Source organism: Petaurus breviceps, unplaced genomic scaffold (assembly GCF_028583685.1).
Source record: "Petaurus breviceps papuanus isolate PSGF00001 unplaced genomic scaffold, PetGlider_PUasm1.0 140, whole genome shotgun sequence".
In the NCBI taxonomy this organism is placed as follows: Eukaryota; Metazoa; Chordata; class Mammalia; order Diprotodontia; family Petauridae; genus Petaurus; species Petaurus breviceps.
This window is the reverse complement of record NW_027185698.1, coordinates 48,526,522-48,542,655: the sequence shown is the minus strand read 5'-3', so window position 1 is coordinate 48,542,655 and position 16,134 is coordinate 48,526,522. Positions and strand designations below refer to the sequence as shown.

General features: G+C 50.2%; 4 protein-coding genes across 12 annotated transcripts in view; 2 read left to right on the top strand and 2 right to left on the bottom strand.

Annotated features, from left to right (window-relative positions):
• The first annotated feature begins 4,023 nt into the window (after positions 1-4,023).
• Positions 4,024-6,759, top strand: TSEN34 (tRNA splicing endonuclease subunit 34). The gene is given in 6 exon segments (XM_069073339.1): positions 4,024-4,063; positions 5,490-5,820; positions 5,822-6,092; positions 6,094-6,133; positions 6,136-6,196; positions 6,198-6,759. Coding segments are annotated over 6 exon segments (879 nt in total). The 3' UTR covers positions 6,334-6,759.
• Positions 6,760-7,281: 522 nt separating this feature from the next.
• On the bottom strand, positions 7,282-10,501 carry CUNH2orf81 (chromosome unknown C2orf81 homolog). The gene is made up of 4 exons (XM_069071889.1): positions 10,374-10,501; positions 9,803-10,024; positions 9,220-9,450; positions 7,282-9,013 (listed from the first exon to the last, which is right to left on the bottom strand). Exons 1-4 carry the CDS (start codon positions 10,389-10,391, stop codon positions 7,646-7,648), a joined length of 1,839 nt encoding a protein of 612 aa, XP_068927990.1. The 5' UTR covers positions 10,392-10,501; the 3' UTR covers positions 7,282-7,645.
• A 40-nt stretch (positions 10,502-10,541) lies between these two features.
• WDR54 (WD repeat domain 54) lies at positions 10,542-14,771 on the top strand. Of its 3 annotated transcripts, none has more exons than XM_069072008.1 (11): positions 10,542-10,639; positions 10,786-10,910; positions 11,514-11,736; positions 11,910-11,972; positions 12,157-12,223; positions 12,331-12,384; positions 12,554-12,681; positions 13,757-13,857; positions 13,958-14,120; positions 14,298-14,372; positions 14,468-14,771. In XM_069072008.1, exons 3-11 carry the CDS (start codon positions 11,515-11,517, stop codon positions 14,597-14,599), a joined length of 1,005 nt encoding a protein of 334 aa, XP_068928109.1. In that variant the 5' UTR covers positions 10,542-10,639; positions 10,786-10,910; position 11,514; the 3' UTR covers positions 14,600-14,771. The 3 variants fall into 3 exon arrangements, with proteins under 3 accessions (XP_068928109.1, XP_068928090.1, XP_068928099.1); XM_069071989.1 differs by having other exon boundaries at positions 11,472-11,736; XM_069071998.1 differs by lacking the exon at positions 10,542-10,639 and having other exon boundaries at positions 10,647-10,910; positions 11,472-11,736.
• A 79-nt stretch (positions 14,772-14,850) lies between these two features.
• The window catches only part of RTKN (rhotekin), a 16,652-nt gene continuing 15,368 nt past the window's right edge, over positions 14,851-16,134 (bottom strand). For 4 of the 7 annotated variants that reach the window (XM_069071899.1, XM_069071914.1, XM_069071906.1 and 1 more), the window contains one exon: positions 14,851-15,618. In XM_069071899.1, coding sequence (XP_068928000.1) covers positions 15,254-15,618 — 365 coding nt within the window. In that variant the 3' untranslated portion in view covers positions 14,851-15,253. Of the gene's footprint in view, positions 15,619-15,729; positions 15,831-16,134 lie in introns of those variants that run through there. The other 3 variants (XM_069071944.1, XM_069071953.1, XM_069071934.1) reach the window with 2 other exon arrangements.

Below are 16,134 nucleotides of genomic sequence, written 5' to 3'. Positions count from 1 at the left end.
GTTTGGGTAGCTAACTCCTCCTCCTTCCCCAGTAGTCTCAAGTAAATGTGCTCTCTGCCATATCCAATGATTTGGGATAACCAGGAGGTAGGTTAGGAAATGACTAGAGGTGGAAGCCTTCATATGAAGGGCTTCATTTGTTCCCTTTCTGTTCATGTAATAAATTATGAGATGACAGCAGGGTAAGTACCTGAATCCTGGATACACAAGAGCCTAACTAGAAAGGGGGGAGCCTAGATGAGGTGGTGGGGGTGAGGAGGGGATTATGGGCTAATTAGATTGCCACCAGGAGGGTGGGTTAAGTCACATTCTTTGCTAGCAGAGTCCCATCAATTGTCTTAGTAAGAGCCCAAGAGTAAAAGATGGGAGCATAGGAGTTGGAACCGGCCAAAGGCAGGAATGTCAGGAACAGGAGCGTCAGGACAGTTTCTTAATCTTCAGTTGTAAGTCACCAGTTGGCTTTGTTACTCACAGGTCTGGTGGGTTGGGAGGAGCCATCACCTTGATGTGTGACGGGTGGATCCAGGCTTTTCTTCCGGCCATCTTAACATCGGAGTGGTCTGCATCCTGGATGTTTCGGAGAGCTTGGAGGGACTTGAGAAGTAAATCATTAACAATCATACATAACAGCATTTGTCACCCAAAATACAATAGAAGGTGAGGTACCAAATAGAATCTCAAAAAAGGGGAATGAATTTTACACATATGTATTCAGTTACAAATATTAACAGTTGCTTAAATAATGGATCAAAATAGCAAGTTCTCTTCTGCTTTACAACTTGTTACATCAATTTTGCAAGTGGAAGTTTTAGTGGGTCTCTTAAAATCACACTATAGATTTTTTAAAATTTCTTCTAAAATATCTTCCTTCTTCAAAATAGTTTCAAGATTTATATATGATCACTAAACTTTTGTGAAGGAAGTTAATTGAAAACTTTTAAAATGATCTTAAGCAGTTTGCATAACTTTCTGTACATGTTTTAATTCTAGATGAAAAATAATATTAGATTTTCCAATAAGCTAACATAAAAGAGCTCATATCTTTTACTGATTACTTGCTCTGAGCATAGGGACCTGTTATAGAAGGAAAAAGCAGGGACATATGACATTCCAAATGTTCCAGGAGAAAACATCCTTGGCTCTGTGTAAATTCAGGTACAGTTACAGATATTCCATCTCATGCAGCATCTGTTCATTTCATAGCTAGACTCAGGAATAGGTGGGAAACATTCCTTTTCAAAGGAACCTCATAGGTAAATTGAGCCAGGAGGGATCCCATCCCAGACAGAGGCTAAGATTGTCCCTTTGGCCGTTACCAAATGTAGACTTCCACCTGTTGACAGTACAGGATCACATTCCTCTGAGTAACTAGTGGCATTTTCTCTCAGACACTGATTTAATGCAGACAACTATACCCAAATTCAGACTCAAAATAAAATTTAGTTATGGTCTCAAGTGCTTTTTACCTTAAACAACAAGCTTCACCAAATACAGGTTAGAGCCAGTTATAATTATTTCTATTCTCATAGGGTTGCAATAAGCAATAAAAATGTATCAGATCTTGTAATGTAAGGAATTCCTTTTACCATCCTTCTAAAATATAAAAGCCAATTTATAGAAATCCTTTTTAATCTTTGCAACTTCTTAACAAGTTAGGTTCATTTAAAAACTACATGACTGAAACAAAGTTCCTTTCTCAGGCAGAATGACCTTGCCTGGAGATAGTTTCTAGGGGATTTGACAGTTTTACAACATAAGGAAAATTTATATGAATTGTAAGCAGGAGAGACTGCTCTGAATGGGCAGAACTAGTCAGACAAATTTTCATCCAATTAATTTCCTCCTTTCCACATACAGTAATCAATTAACAATTATAGGTTTTAGCATTAAAAGAGTAGCCCAAAATAGATTAGTTAATGGTTTTACAAGTTTTTCTAAATAGATATACATATTTAAAGTAACACTACTGGTCTTACACAATTTTCTCCTCACTCAGGTTTTACAATATATAGTGTAGAAATACAACAATAGTATAAACTTCGAGATGACATTAATTGCATTCCCAAATTACATATAAGAATGATTGATCTTACCAAGTGAAGAGGCTAGTTGACTTCTGACCTCATTTTCTCCTCTCTTTTTCTCATCTCCCCACTTTATAGATGAATTGAGACTCAGGGTTGTCACACAACCAGTCAGTACAGAGTTTGGAACACACTGTTTCTCACTGACAAGCTTTTTCTCACTTTTCTGATTTTCTCTCTTTCATCTTTCTCTTAGCTGTACCTCTCTGGTTTTTCTCTTTTTTCTCTATATTCTGGGGTGTTTTCTCCCTGCTCCATTGTTTTCCAGGAGTCCTTAGCAACCTCCTTTAATTCCTTGGCACTGGAACAAGCAAAGTGATTATTTGCAGCAAGGGAGAAACCTCTTAGATGTTACTGAAGTTGGGGCTTCATGGTACAGCTTCCTGTAGCAGACCCTGGTTATGGAGTGGTCGATTTGGGAGAAAAAGGGCAGTGCTCAACTGGGGAGTGCCAGGAAATTTATAGCCTGGAGCATTGAGGAGAGGGTTTGGGAAACTTGAAGTAAAAATTTCAGGCTCTGCTAACTTAGAGGGATGGACTTCAGGGTACCTGGGGATCTAAAGCTATTTCTAGTGTGGGCTAGGCCAAGTACCCTTTTACTAAACTATTTAGGCTGTGGAAAGAATATAATTTTAGGCTAAATAGCTCAGATCTAACACACACTTTAGTAGCTCAGATGTATCCCAGGCTTAGTATATGGGATAATGATTAACTTGTATTTGTACTTTTGTTTTACAAGCTTCTTTTCCCTTATCTAACTTCCCATGTCATTCAGAAAAAAATGTTCTATTCCAGGGATTTAACCTTTCAGGTAGGCAGATGACAAGCCTGTGTAGCTCCTATGTAGCTACTGTACCTTTCCCCCTTTTTCTTTTTGGAGGAAGTTAACTCAAATTAACTTCACTCTAGCCCTAGCTCAGTTATAGCCAGGACAACAGGGAGAAAAAAATCTTAATGGTTCAAACCTCTTACTGTCTCCTCAGCTCCATCAGAGCTGGATGACAGGGGAGGGCTCTGTAGCCCTAGCTAAGAAGAACTGGGACCACAGGGAAGAGAATCTTAGCAGTTTTAACTTGTCACTGTGGCACTAATCTGGTCAGAGTTGGATCACAGTGAGACGGCACTGTAGCCCTTAGCCTTGTCAGAGGTAGGACTAAGGGGAGTAGAATCTTAGTGGATTTTTCTTTTTGACCTTTTGCTCAAATAAACTTTTCTCAGGTGTTCATTCCTTTAAAATTTCAGATCTACTTCAAGATTTTAAGAGAAACTGCTTCTCATAATAACATAGATAATACAACTGTTTACCAGTAACAATCATAGTTTTAATTTTGAACTTGGAAATAAAAACAATTGAGTAACCAATCTGGTGACCTTAAACTTCAGTTTTTGTAGTGCCAAATAGTAACCAGAATTAATTCAATTACCTGGATTTATATTCCCAACTTTTGGGAATATAAATTTGGGAGAAATGGTATTCTGCCAACTACCTGTCTTTAAGAGACTATCAATCTTTCTAGCTCAGATACAGCATTCTTTTGGCTGCTTTTTTTTTTAATCTCACAGGGTGGCAGATTTAGAAATTTCTTTACACAATCCCACAGACAGGATATTAAAGTTACAGAGACCGAAAGAAATGCAGGCAGAGACAAAACGAAAGTTAGAGACAGACAGAATACACACAAAACAACACAACACACAGAATACACTCCGGTGGCATTTTTGTCTCTCTGGTGGCCCCTTGCACTGAGATTTTTGGATTTTGAAAGTTCACTCCCTCCCTTTGGGGATCCCAGGTGGAGCAACCAAACACCTGGGGCAACTGTTGGCAGTTGTCCCAGGTAGGCTGGTCAGATCCTGGGGGTGGAGGGGGAAGAGCCCTGATGGGGTGGTTGTCAGGAGACAGGGAGTGGGCAGGAGACTGAGCTTTTGATCTTTAGCAATGGCTCCCTGGGCTGAGACTCGGGGCAAGAAGGACTCAGGTTGAGAAGGACTCATGTTCCTGGTCCGCTCAAGAAAGCAATACAAGCCTGGGGCTGAGGAGCATCTCTCAGCGGCTGCCTCCTAGGGTTGAATTGCTTTCCTGGGCTCCGGTCCAGCTGTCTTTTAATTAAGGTTACAGAGCCAGACAAAAATTCAGCAACGCTTAGTGACCGACACACAAAACATATAAAGAAAGGGTAGAATTAAAGTAGACAATTAAAGTTAATATATAGAGAAAAGGCACTCTGTCAGCGTCCTGACCTTGGAGGCCAGTAGGGGCTGTAACCACCAGTCCAGCTTAGTCACCTACTCTAAGTGGGGCCGAGGAACGTCTCTCGATCACCCCCTAGGCACTTTTACACTTCATGAGTACGCACCTAAAAGAACACTCTTGGATCAAATTGAAAGAATTTGGGAAGGACTCAGGTTCCTGGTTCGATCAGGAAAGCAATACAAGCCTGGGGGAGGAGCATCTCTCTGTGGTCACACCCCTAGTGCGAATTGCCTTCCCATCCCTCCAGGGAGCCTGGTCCAGCTGTCAGTCGGTGCCAAAGGCAATCTCAGTGGGGCCTCTAAGTGAAATGGACAAATGAAATAGACATGACAGCAAAGCCAATTATAATTTGATAGGAGTGTTTATTAACTGGCCTCCCCAGTAGGGAAGACAGCATCGAGTCTTCTGTAAGATGCATTTTTATAGACCTAGGTGTTGCTAACAAACAGAGTGTGGTTCCAAGGAGGAGTGTAATGCCCCGTTAATGCCATTTCTAGTAAAGCCTTGATTACCGAGCAAAGAAAGCCCTGGATACAAACATAAACAGACCTGAATCTGGGGCATGATTCTAGCAACACAGGTGAAACATTCCCTCACTATTATGGCCTATTAGGTAGTTTCCAGGGACCCTGATAAGGGTCCCCTTCTAGCAGGCTGCAACTAGGAGGGGGCTTTGGTGTGTAATTTCTGGTGGGCACTTCAAGGCTTCCACAGGGGGAATCCTGGTCAGTCTCATCCCTGAGAGAGATGGCATGTCTGCTGGAGGGGAATCACAGTTTGGCCATCCACATCCAACTGGATGGATGGGTGGCCTGAGCCCTACAATTATAGGGACATTCGGAAAATTTACATTGGTTTGCACCTTGTTAGGACTCATACATTTTGAGGGTGGGGGTGGTGTGGGGTAAACCCCATATGCCAGCTACTTGTGTTGCTTAATGGAAAATTTATAGCCTAGGCAAAGACGAGAACTTTCAACCCTGTTAAGAAAGACTTTGAAGGGGCAGCCAAGTAGCACACCAAGTAAGAACACTGGCTCCAGTGTCAGGATGACCTGGGGATCGAATCCGGGCTCAGAAACTTAGCACCCACCCAGAAACACCTGGCCGTGTAACCTTAGCAAGTTACTTAACCCCAATTGCTTAGGGGTGGCCAGGTGGTTCAGCAAGTAAGAGCACTGGCTCCAGTGTGGGATGACCTGGGGATCAAATCCGGGCTCAGATACTTAGCACCACACCCAGAAATAACTGGCCGTGTAACCTTGAGCAAGTTACTTAACCCCATTGCTTTAAAAAAAAAAAAAAAAGACTTTGAATGGCAATTGCCATCTGTATCACAGCATACAAAACAGTTTCGGAGTCCCAGCTGGCGCTATGCTGGTGGTGGAGTGGTGTCGGGCGCCGAGTCCGTGCGGATGCTGCGGGAGTGGCTAGGCATGGGTGGCCGGCCCGTGGGCAGTCTGGCTCGGGGACCCTGGCAGAACGCGCCTTGGCCTGCCGCTGCTGCTGCTGCTGCTGCCCGAGGAGGCTGGACTGGTGGCCAAGATCGGTACTGCCCCTCTAGTCACGACCCAGCATCGGGACCCTGGCCAGCAGGACCAGGAGCAGTAGTCAGGATTCCTGGAGCAGTGAACCCCGGTGTCTGAGGCCCGGAGGAGGAGTCTAGAGGACCTGGCCGAACATATTGCCGAGGCCCGGGCCAAGAAACAGCGGGAGCCTCGGGAGGCAGAGCAAGAAGAGGAAGCAGGTGAACCACTTTGTAGCCCAGTGCTGTGCCTCTGGGGACCCTCTCCCGCTGTCGACCTTGTCTCTGCTGGCCGTCTTGGGACCAATGTGCAAAAGACCTTGCTCCTCTGCAACCTACACCTCCCTGCAGTGGGCTGGCCTGCCGAGACCAGAGAAGGAAGGGGGAAGGAGCCCTGGGCTGAGCCCCCAAACACCCTTGTCCCCGTGCATTTCACCTGGAGAAGCCAAGCCTCTGGGCTGGGGAAGGTGAGTGGAGGGCCACCGTTGACTGTTTCAGAAGAATTAAAATCTCTGGATGAGCCAGAGCCTTTGTGGTGTTGTGATCCTGGAAACCAGACCCTCCCAGGAGTCTCGAGTCAGCTCCAGCATTCCAGAGATTTCTCAGTCTTTCCCTCTGGGGCCCTGTTTCCTCATCCTTAAAATGGAGACAGCAGTGCAGAGGGGAATCCTCATTTTACCCAAGGGGTCTGGGACTTTAGATTCAGAATTGGAGCCTCTCGGTTGCCAAACAGAAGGAAACTAATCTCTCCTCCAAGTAACAAGATGACTCGGTTTCACCCCAAGTCTCCTCTTCCCTGGTCACTTTATGTGGGGAAGAGACCTTGATCCCAGTGGCAACTAAATGTTACAGTGCCAGGAGGGGAGTCAGGGAGCCCTGATTTCTAACCAGCCCTCAGATACTTCCTAGCTGTGTGACCCTGGGCAAGTCACTTCACCTTGTTCTCTCTTGGTTTCCTTATCTGTAAAATGGGGATAATCCTAGCCCCATTTCCCAGGGTTGTGGTGAGGATCAGCTGAGATAATTGTAAAGTGGAATGAGTCAGTGGTTTCTCCCCTCCCTAGAGGTCTTCAAGTAAAAGCTGAATGTCCTTTAACATCCCCTAATAGGAATGTTAAGGGTACTCTTGCCTTGATTTTTGTGGATTGCCTCGGAGGGATTTTCCAACTAAGTTTTTTATTCCTTGTCAGAAATAGGGTTTCCCAATGTCAGAGGTGCCTCTGACTCTGTCTGGGGGGTTCATATGAGTGTGGGTTTTTCTCCTCTCAGTCTTCAGGCACCTTATGTGTGTGGAAAAGCAGTGGTGGGTGTCTCCTTCAGAACTCATTTCACAGCACACAGGAATGATACACTGTGTGGTGGAGTGATTTCAAAAGAATCCTTTATCACTGACAATAAACATACCTGCTAATATTCACAACTGGACACAGGATTTCTGGTATACTCTCTATATATTCAAATTTGGATATTCTCTCTCCCTGAGAGAAGAGGCCCTATATACCAGAATTCATTTAGAGGGTCCCTGGCAGGGAAGGAATGGCTCTTCCATCTGAATGGAGGATATCTAAAGTCAGTGAGTGAGGAAAAATGTCTTTGTTAGAGTGCATTTGGACACAAAAGGATTTTGGAAGGATTATTGGGATATTGATCAGAGATACATCAACCTAACATTTAGGGCCCCACAAATATTTATTGTAGGAACACAGGCATAGTGGAATTTGGGTTTCAGAGTGTTGCTGTGTGGGGTTGAAAAGTCATGGTAGGACTCACAGTCTTTCTTCATTCAGGACTCCTCAGGGAGGGTGGTGCTGAGGGTGTCCTGAGAGGGAAGGACCCGAACTTTGGGTGGAGAGTCCTTCAGCAGCTGAGCCACAGTGACCTGAGGGTTAAGTGCATGGGTCTGGATGGGTCGCTGCTCAGAAGGCTCCTTAAGCAGTGGACTAAGGGTCTGCTTTCTCTCCATGTGGGAAGGAATGCAACCACTTCGATGTGTGTTTTTGCTTGGATTCCAGAGGCTTACATGAGGCTTCAGCTTCATTGAGTCCAGCAGTAGAGAAGGTTTCCATATCAGCTGGGAAGTGGCTGGAAGGACTCTTGAACCATGGTGGGGAAGCATACTCAGATCAGACCTTGGCATCTGTCCTGATCCCATCCCTGGAATCAGACTTGAACCCAGTGGCTGCATCTGCAGCAGCTCTGTTTCCCCCTCTAATCCACAAGGCCACTGGATGCTAGACCACCGATTCAGAGGAGTGAAGTGCTGGTTCTGGAGGGGTAGCTCAAAGCCAGGGGCTGGGAAGGGAAGCCCTGGGCTGGGGAAAGGAAAACCATGATGGAAATGGGGTATGGGTCGGTGGCGGCCGGGCAGCTGGAATTGGAACCTGTTCCCATATTTTATGTGCTTCCTTTGTTCCCTGTAGGACTCCAGTGGGTGGACCTCTGCCTCAGGGACCACAACTTTGGCCTGAGGCTGAATCTGATGCTGGGGCAAACGTGTAGGGTCCAGTGGATCCATGGCTATAATTCGTCCCATCTTGTCATACACCAGACCCGATGCTAGATATGTCCGCCCCCTCTGTAAGCGCATGAACTTGGCAGAAGCAGCAGGCAGCAATGAGGGAGTTAGGGAAGGTACGGGGGCTGGGACAGGCTGGGCTCTTGGGAGGCCCCAGGGAGGACTAGCCAGGAATGGTGGAAGAGGCACTGACAGATAGTAGGGAGAAGGTAAACCTGTCTCTTCCACTTGGCTTGAGCTGTCCCCACCCCCAGTGTGATGGAAAGAGGGTTGGGAGCTCTGTGAAAGGGATGGAATATAGCCAGATTGTGAAGTTAGGGATGCCTGACGACTTCCCCATAAGGACATGTCTGAAAAAGGATGGGGACTCACTGGGCTGGCCATTTCTAAAGAAAACTGAGAACTCTCCCAAATAGAAAGATCCAGAGAGGGATAACTGCTTAGGAGAGGGACTGAATCTAAACAGGGGTGGGGCAAGATAAAGTGTTGAGGGCTTTGTGAAGAGGGTTCTGGTGTTGGGGGGGGACCCGGGGTGGGCCTCAACTCAGGAGGTTCCCAGAAAGACAAGCTCTGATCCTCAGGGACTGAGATCCAAGTCTTCTGATGCAAGGGGAGCTGGTCCCCACACTCAGTGCCCTGGTGGGGGGAGGAAACAGGAGAGTGATGGCATTGGGGTATCTAGACTATTCATTTCTACAACATCAAAAAGGTAGTCTAGGAAGGGATTTAGCCATTGGGAGAGGATCTGGGGAGTTGCTTGGGGGGAAGGTTAGATGGGAGGAAGCTGGAGAAGCTCAGAGTTGGTTATTAACTAAGGGGAGATAAGGTAGTGAAGGCATTACCTCAGGTTGGGAGGAGGGTTCAAGTCCTGGGGGAATAGCAGGGGAAGGTGCATGCAGTACAGGCACGGAGCCTTGAGCCCAGGTGTCTGTGGTGCTGGCCCTAGGCTCCTCATCCTCCCCCCATGTGGGGTCTTCAGCCACATCTGTCTCACCCTCATCCCTTGCAAGGAATCGCCACTCAGTAATCTGCAACATGGCTTCTCGGGCCTGGCTGATGGTGAATGGAATGCACTGTGGGGGAATAAAGGGAAGCAGAAGAAAGAGTATTACTGGGTTTGGAAGTGGGGAGGAGAGAAAATATAGTTGAAAAAATAAACTTGGGAGTCAAATGATGTAGGTAGAAATCCTAGTACTTCCTAGATGTGTAATAAAACATTTACTGAATGATAGATGTATGATAATGAGTAAGTCCTTTAATTTGAGCCTTAGTTTCCTCATGTCTAAAGTGGTGATAACAATACTTGTTGCCAACATACCTCCTGGGATTGCTATGAGAATCAAATGACATATGCCATATGTGAAAATACAAAAATATTAGTTATAATTATTCCTGCTCTTGGGTGAAGGTAGAATACATGCCCACCTGCTGGGTCAGGTAGACCTTGAAGGCAGCATCCATCACTCGGGCCAGCAGTTCTGCCACGACATCCCCTACCACATCCTCACCCTCTTCAATGCCCATAAGTGAGATCCATTCAGATTCGTTCAGACGGCCAGGCACAATTTCTATCTGAGGCACAGGCACTGTAGGGGGCCGAACCTTCTCCGCCTTGGCCCTGGCCTGTCCTCGGTCTCTGCCGGCTCTCTGTAGGAAGAATAATGATTACTAAGAATAGCCATAGCCGGCATTTCTGTAAAGCTTTGTAATCCCTATAAGCTTATTTGGTTCTCACAAGCCTGTCAAGTGGGTAGGTATTAGATGGGTCCTCCTGGAGGGTCTCTCACAACTCCAATCTATCCTGATCCCTGTATCCTAACCACTGTGTCACACCTGAGTAGCCTCCCCCACGCTCCCCCGGGCATTCATCGCTGTATTACTTGTAATATTCTTCCAAGTCAACTAGGCTGGCCCCGTTTTGTCACTGTAGAAGGTCTGAGGCCCCACCCGGACGCCCTAGGCTGCTCCTAAACTCCCGGAAGCCTGCAGAGCTCACCGTGCCTTCATGCGCCATGGATAACCGGCCGCCGAAGTCTGGTGGGACTAAAGCTTCCCTCACCGGCCTCCGCCTCAGTTCCCTTCGCTACACTGCCCCCACCGACGCTGCCTAACAGTCACCCGGGCAACCGTAGGCGGTGCTAGGTGCGGACACGCCCCCTTCCTGGGCTCCTGCTGAGCCGCGGCCGGCCGGCGCGTGACGTAGACACCGCCGCCGTGCGTCGTCTCCATGGCGGCGGCGGATGCGGGGGACTGACAAGCCGAGTAAGGCACTTTGCGGCGGTCCGGAGGGGTAGCAGGGGGAGGTCTGGGTGGGATGTGTGGCCCGTACAGCGGAGGCGGGGAAACCACCGGGTCTGGTGGGAGGGGTGTGGGCCCTGATCTTCCCTCCCGCCTTTCCCTTCCTCCAGTCTAACTCAGCCTCCCGTTGCCGCTCCCGCGTCGCTTTCCTGCAAGCCCCGACCCGGTGTGCTCCGGTGCTGCGTCTTCGCGGAGCCCTTCAGCCTCGGTGTCCCTCCGCGGTCCCACTGCGCAGGTGTGAGCGCCCCCTCCCCCGCCCTGTTGGGTTAAACGCCCGTGTCCTTCCGCCCGGGCCCCTCTGCTGAAGCTCAGTGCCCTTGAGCTCCTTCACCCCCGGCGTTCAGACACTTATCCGACCGAGGAATAACATGCCGGCCCTCCTGCTCCCCTCTTGGATCCCCTGTTCATTTCTAACCCAGCCCCGTCCCAGAGGCCCCCCAATCGCCACACCCCAAGCAGACCTCTTGCCCCTGTGTCTCTGGTCTCCTCCAGACACCCTCCCCACCCCCAGGTTTGTGGTGCAGTAATTAGAACTCTGGACCTGGTGTTAGGGTGACCTCAGTTCAAATCCAGCCTCAGATGCCTACTAGCTGTGTGACCCTGGGCAAGTCAACCCTTGTCTGCCTCAGTTTCCCCAGCTGTAAGCTAGGGACAACAGCAGCACCTCCCTCCCAGGGTTGTGAGAATGATTGAGTGAGTTAATATCTGTAAAGCATTTAGCGCAGTGCCTATATATGGTGCTATATAGAAATGCTTCTCCCCTTCCCCCCCACCCCACCTCATTGGTTGTGTCCAGTCTGCGTTGCCCTCCCCGCCCTCCCAGCGCCTCTGCCCCCAGGATGTTCCGCAAGGAGCGGCCCGTGCCCACCCGGTCCTGCCCGGCCGCCATCTACAACAATCTTTGCGTGCTGCCCCTGCCCGCCCCGGGGCTGACCCAGTTCGCCCTGGTCCACGGGTCCAGCGTCCAGCTCCTCAGCGCAGCCTCCGACGGCCTTCCAGTGTCCCAGCGTCAGCTGCACGCCAAAGAGGGGGCTGGCCTGAGCTTTCCCCTCATCACGCAGGTGAGTCACCTGAGCCAGAGGAGAAGCCCACCCCTCCCCAAGGAGGGTCTTTGCTGCCAGTCCTAATCCGGTCGGCTGTGTCTGCTGATCCTGCTGATGTCATCGATGTCTTTCCTTCTAAGCCCACACTCATGTCCTGTTCCTTGTCAATGTTTCCTCTGATTTCTCCTCAGGCCTACTGGTGCGTCCTGCCTTTCCGGGTGTTGCTGGTGTTGACTTCACAGAGAGGCATACAGGTGAACTAGAAAAGGGACATTTCTGTCCCTTCCACATCCCCCTCCTCCATCCCGACCCTTGTATCTGACTACATGGGGATATCTCGCTCCTCTTACACACAGGCTGACGTCCCCAAGAGTCATGGCTTAATCTTTTTACCTGTTTCCACAACATAGTTCTGCTTCTCTTGTTCCCCTGCTCCAGATATATGAGTCCGATGGCTCTGTCATGGTGTACTGGCATGCCCTGGACTCTGGGGATGCCCCGCCAGGTACTTCAGGACAGAGGGCAGACTGGGAGGTTTAGGTGAACTGGGAGGGAAGAGAGAGGGGCACTGACTGTTCTTCTGGGGGGCAGCTGATGACCTTCCTATCTCAGAACAGGCCCTGTTTGCTCGAGGGATTGCTGCCAGTGGCCACTACATCTGTGTGGGTGAGGAGGCCTTGGGGAGGTGATGTATAAGGGGTCTGGGCTGGGGGCGAGTATGGAGGGAGGAATTCAGGGGACACATTAGTGAGTTCAGTGGTAAGAGAGGCCAGGGTAGGGGGTGAGAGACATGGTTGGAGATATCCACTGAGGTACACTGTGGCCCTGGCCTCAGGGACGTGGTCTGGCCGGGTCCTCGTGTTTGATGTCCCAGCCAAAGGCCCCAACATTGTGCTGAGTGAGGAGCTGGACGAACACCGGGTGCCAATCATGGACATTGCAGCGGAGCCTGCTCAGGGCCAGGTAAGGGACCCTTCTGTAGGGAGGGAAGATCCCAGGGCCATAAATTTAGAGCTGGGGTGAACCTGGGGAAACAGGGAGTGTAACCTCCTCTTTACAGATGAGGAAACAGGCACAGGAGAGAGCTCAGGATCAGCCAGTAAATGTCTAAGCTGGGATAGAAGCCAGGCCTCCCTCACTCTAAATGTAGTGTTCTCTCTGCTAGGCCACACTTCCCCTCCATGAAGCGAGCTCTGGACAAGGAGGCCTCAGCAGAGCCAGGTTCTGCTCCTGGCTGAACAGCCTATAGCTGTGGCACCTTGGGCAGGTTCAGTCTCAGGCTGGCTCTTGGCTGCCCGTCTATAGAGTGAAGGGGTTGGGTTTCATGTCTTCTGATGCTGTCATTCTAGGATCTTTTCTCTCACTTCTCCAAAACCTTCCTGTTGAAGGGTGAGGGACCTGTTCATGTCCCACCTCTCTCACCCAACCTTCCCATAAAAATTCATATTTACTAATAAGGCAGTTTATAAAATCTTTCCCAGAGATGGCTATTTTTCAGTTTCTGTCAATGTACTGCAACTTAGCATCTAATTATATTGTCATAGGACATCTCTGTCCCCCAATATAGACCAAGAGGTTCTTAAACTGGAGGTTTGAAAACTTTGGCTTAGCCTTTCTTTGTCTCCCACATAGTGTCTGGCACAGGATGGAGCCCACCTCAGGTTGGGGACAGGGAAAAGCTCAGTAAAGACTTTTAAATTGATTGTCTACAATTCAGGAAACCTGGGTTCTCATCCCAGAGGCCTTAGGTCCTTTCCTCTCTCTGGGCCTTGGTGTTACTTTTCAAAGGGGACAATAACACCCACCTTCCAGGGGTGTTTGGGCATCCAGTGAAATTCTGGTTCTGAAGGTAGGTATTACTGATGTGAGTCTGGCTGGGAAAGTGACGTATCTGGGAGACTGGATATCAGTCCTGATGTTCAGCCCTCTTTCCACCTCCAGAGCCTACTGGACCAGCAGTCAGTGGCTGACAGATGCTCCCCTGCCCCTCGAATGGGAGGTGGCCTTGGGAATTGACCTGCTGCCTCTCTTCCCTCAGGACTGTGTGGCTGATGTGGTGACAGCTGATGACTCAGGCCTTCTGTGTGTTTGGAAGTCAGGGGCAGAATTTAAGCTGCTGACCCGAATCATAGGATATGGGTATGGGAGGCTCCAGAAGGGGAGGTGGGTCAGGGTGGGTCAGGCTTTAGATGGGAGTTGAGCTCTGGGAAGGCCAGCCCAATGGCCTCTATCTCCCCAGGATTCCCTGCCCCTCGGTCCAGTTGTGGCAAGGCACTGTAGCTGCTGGCTATGGGAATGGGCAGATCCGCATCTACGAAGCCAGCTCGGGGCTCCTGCACGTCCAGATCAATGCTCATGCCCGGGGGATCTGTGCCCTCGACTTGGCACCTGAGGCTGGCAAGGTGAGTTGAGAGCCAGGCCCTGTAGCATCAGTGACCATGTGTCAGAATCTCCTTCTAGGATTCTCAGTAGGGACCCCTGCTGAGGCATCTGCCTGGGGATCACCCCAGGGTCATCCCCTGTGTGCAGACTGGGGTTTTTCCCGTTAGCCCCTTAGCTCCATTTCTCCTCTCTTACAGCTGCTCTCAGGGGCTGAAGACTCCTTTGTGCATATCTGGAAGCTAAGCAGGAATCCAGACAGTGGCTGCATTGAGGTCTGTATTGAGGCAGGGCAGTGTCACAATGGGGAATGGTCCTGGCACTCTGGGCCCCACAGAGAACACACAAGCCCTCCCTTCCTCTTCCCCAGGTGGAACACTGCCATTCAGAATGTGTGACTGACACTCAGGTGTGTGGGGCCCGATTCTGCGACCCCAGGGGCTCTTCCTTCGCGGTGACTGGTTATGACCTGGCCGAGATCCTAAGATACAGCTGTGTATGAGGAGAGGAGGAAGAGAGGGCAGGGCCACCTGACAGCCGTGAGATGGGAAGAGGGAGACGAGAGCTTTCCCTAGGTTCTGAGCCCTCTTGTACTGGGGGCCTTCCTCTCCCATTTGACATTTGTGAAGTGGTACCTCCCACTGTTGTATATAAAGGTATGACAGGACCCCTGACCCCTCTCTGTCTGCTTTTTAAAAGGGGTAACTACAGGACTTCCCACCACCACCACAGCAAGACACTCACGCTCAACTCCATGGTATTAAATACTTTAATGACAGAGTCGGGGCGAGCGATGCAGGCAGGCAACCCTTTCTGGGCTTACGACTCCCTCCTCCCAGAACCTCAAGGGCTACCCACCTCATTTGGCCCAAGGAGGGTAGTGCATTTGGGCTGGGGGGTGTTCCAGTTTTCTCAGGAAGTAGCCAGGGTCCACTAGCCAGCTGTGGACAAGGTCCCCTTGTGGTGGCTCCACAGTTAGGAAGGGGTTCGCACTCCCACCAAAACCACATTAGAGCCAGGCATCAAGCTAGCCATCCCAAGACCCTCATCAGTGGCACCACGGATTCTGCCCTGATATCACTCATTGAGTGACATCAAAAGGCATTTCCTCTTCCAGTATTACCTTGTTTCCAGTAGCACCCCCTCCTACAACCCCTCACACAGGTGACTGGAGCCAGGGCCGGGTTTTGGCCCGGAAGCCCCGGGCTGGAGGGGACCGCTGTCGGGGGGCAGGGCTTCCAGAGCCCGAGCTGGAGCTTGAGCTGGAGCAGGGAGGAAGAGGGGGCCGGCCTCGGGGAGCAGCGTCCAGGGAGAGGGTACGGGGCCGGCCCCAGGGAGTGGCTCGAGGCCCTGGGCATGCCCGAGGTGGAGAGGGACTTCGGGATGCGTGGATTGGGAGCTTGGAGGAGGGCAGCTTCTCAGTAAATAATGCCAGCCAGGGTGGGGGGACATCCAGAGGGGGCCCCTCCCGCTTGGCCAGGATGTCCGTCACTGCTGCGATGTCATCTAGAGGTTCAATAGCTATAGCACCAGGAGGGGATTTGGGGGTGGAGTACACGTCAGAGCTTCAGTCCCAGACAGGCTCTGTACCACCCCTCCCTCCAGACCCACTCCCAGCCACCAGGCCAGCTGTCACCTGTCGCTGTAATAGGAGGAGAGCAGAGCCCGGATCTCGGCTGATACAGCATTATCCTGGAGCAGTAGCCCCTCGCCTGGGCCCCCCGGGACCAAGGCTGAGGGAGGGAGGGAGGGGGAGAAGGTGGCGAGGCCCAGAGAAACCAAGAAAAGGAAGGGAAGTGGTCCCCGGAGATGAGACCGGCATGAGGAAGGGGAGACAGAAAAGAAGACATTAGGAAGGGGAAGGCCTGGAGAACTTTACAGAAAGAAACCATTTTAGGGTAAACTAAGAGCAGGAGAGGGCTGAAAATAGGGCTGGGGAGGAGGAGAAAGCCAGACCTGGGAGGGAAAGGGGATAGGGTCTGAGGGGAGAGTGAGAGGTGACAGTGGAGGAGGGGAGTGGGTCTGAGGGGAGGGTGA

Excerpts from the sequence above, each read along its gene's own strand:
- CUNH2orf81 (XM_069071889.1), bottom strand. Across the intron at positions 9,451-9,802 it reads AGGTCTACCTGACCCAGCAG|TGCATTCCATTCACCATCAG; the intron begins GTGGGCATGTAT and ends ATTCCCCCACAG. Across the intron at positions 9,014-9,219 it reads AACCCTCCTCCCAACCTGAG|GGCACTGAGTGTGGGGACCA; the intron begins GTAATGCCTTCA and ends TCCCCCCACCAG.
- WDR54 (XM_069072008.1), top strand. The coding sequence starts at position 11,515 with ATGTTCCGCAAGGAGCGGCCCGTGCCCACCCGGTCCTGCCCGGCCGCC. Across the intron at positions 12,385-12,553 it reads TGGCCACTACATCTGTGTGG|GGACGTGGTCTGGCCGGGTC; the intron begins GTGAGGAGGCCT and ends CCCTGGCCTCAG. Across the intron at positions 13,858-13,957 it reads ACCCGAATCATAGGATATGG|GATTCCCTGCCCCTCGGTCC; the intron begins GTATGGGAGGCT and ends CTATCTCCCCAG.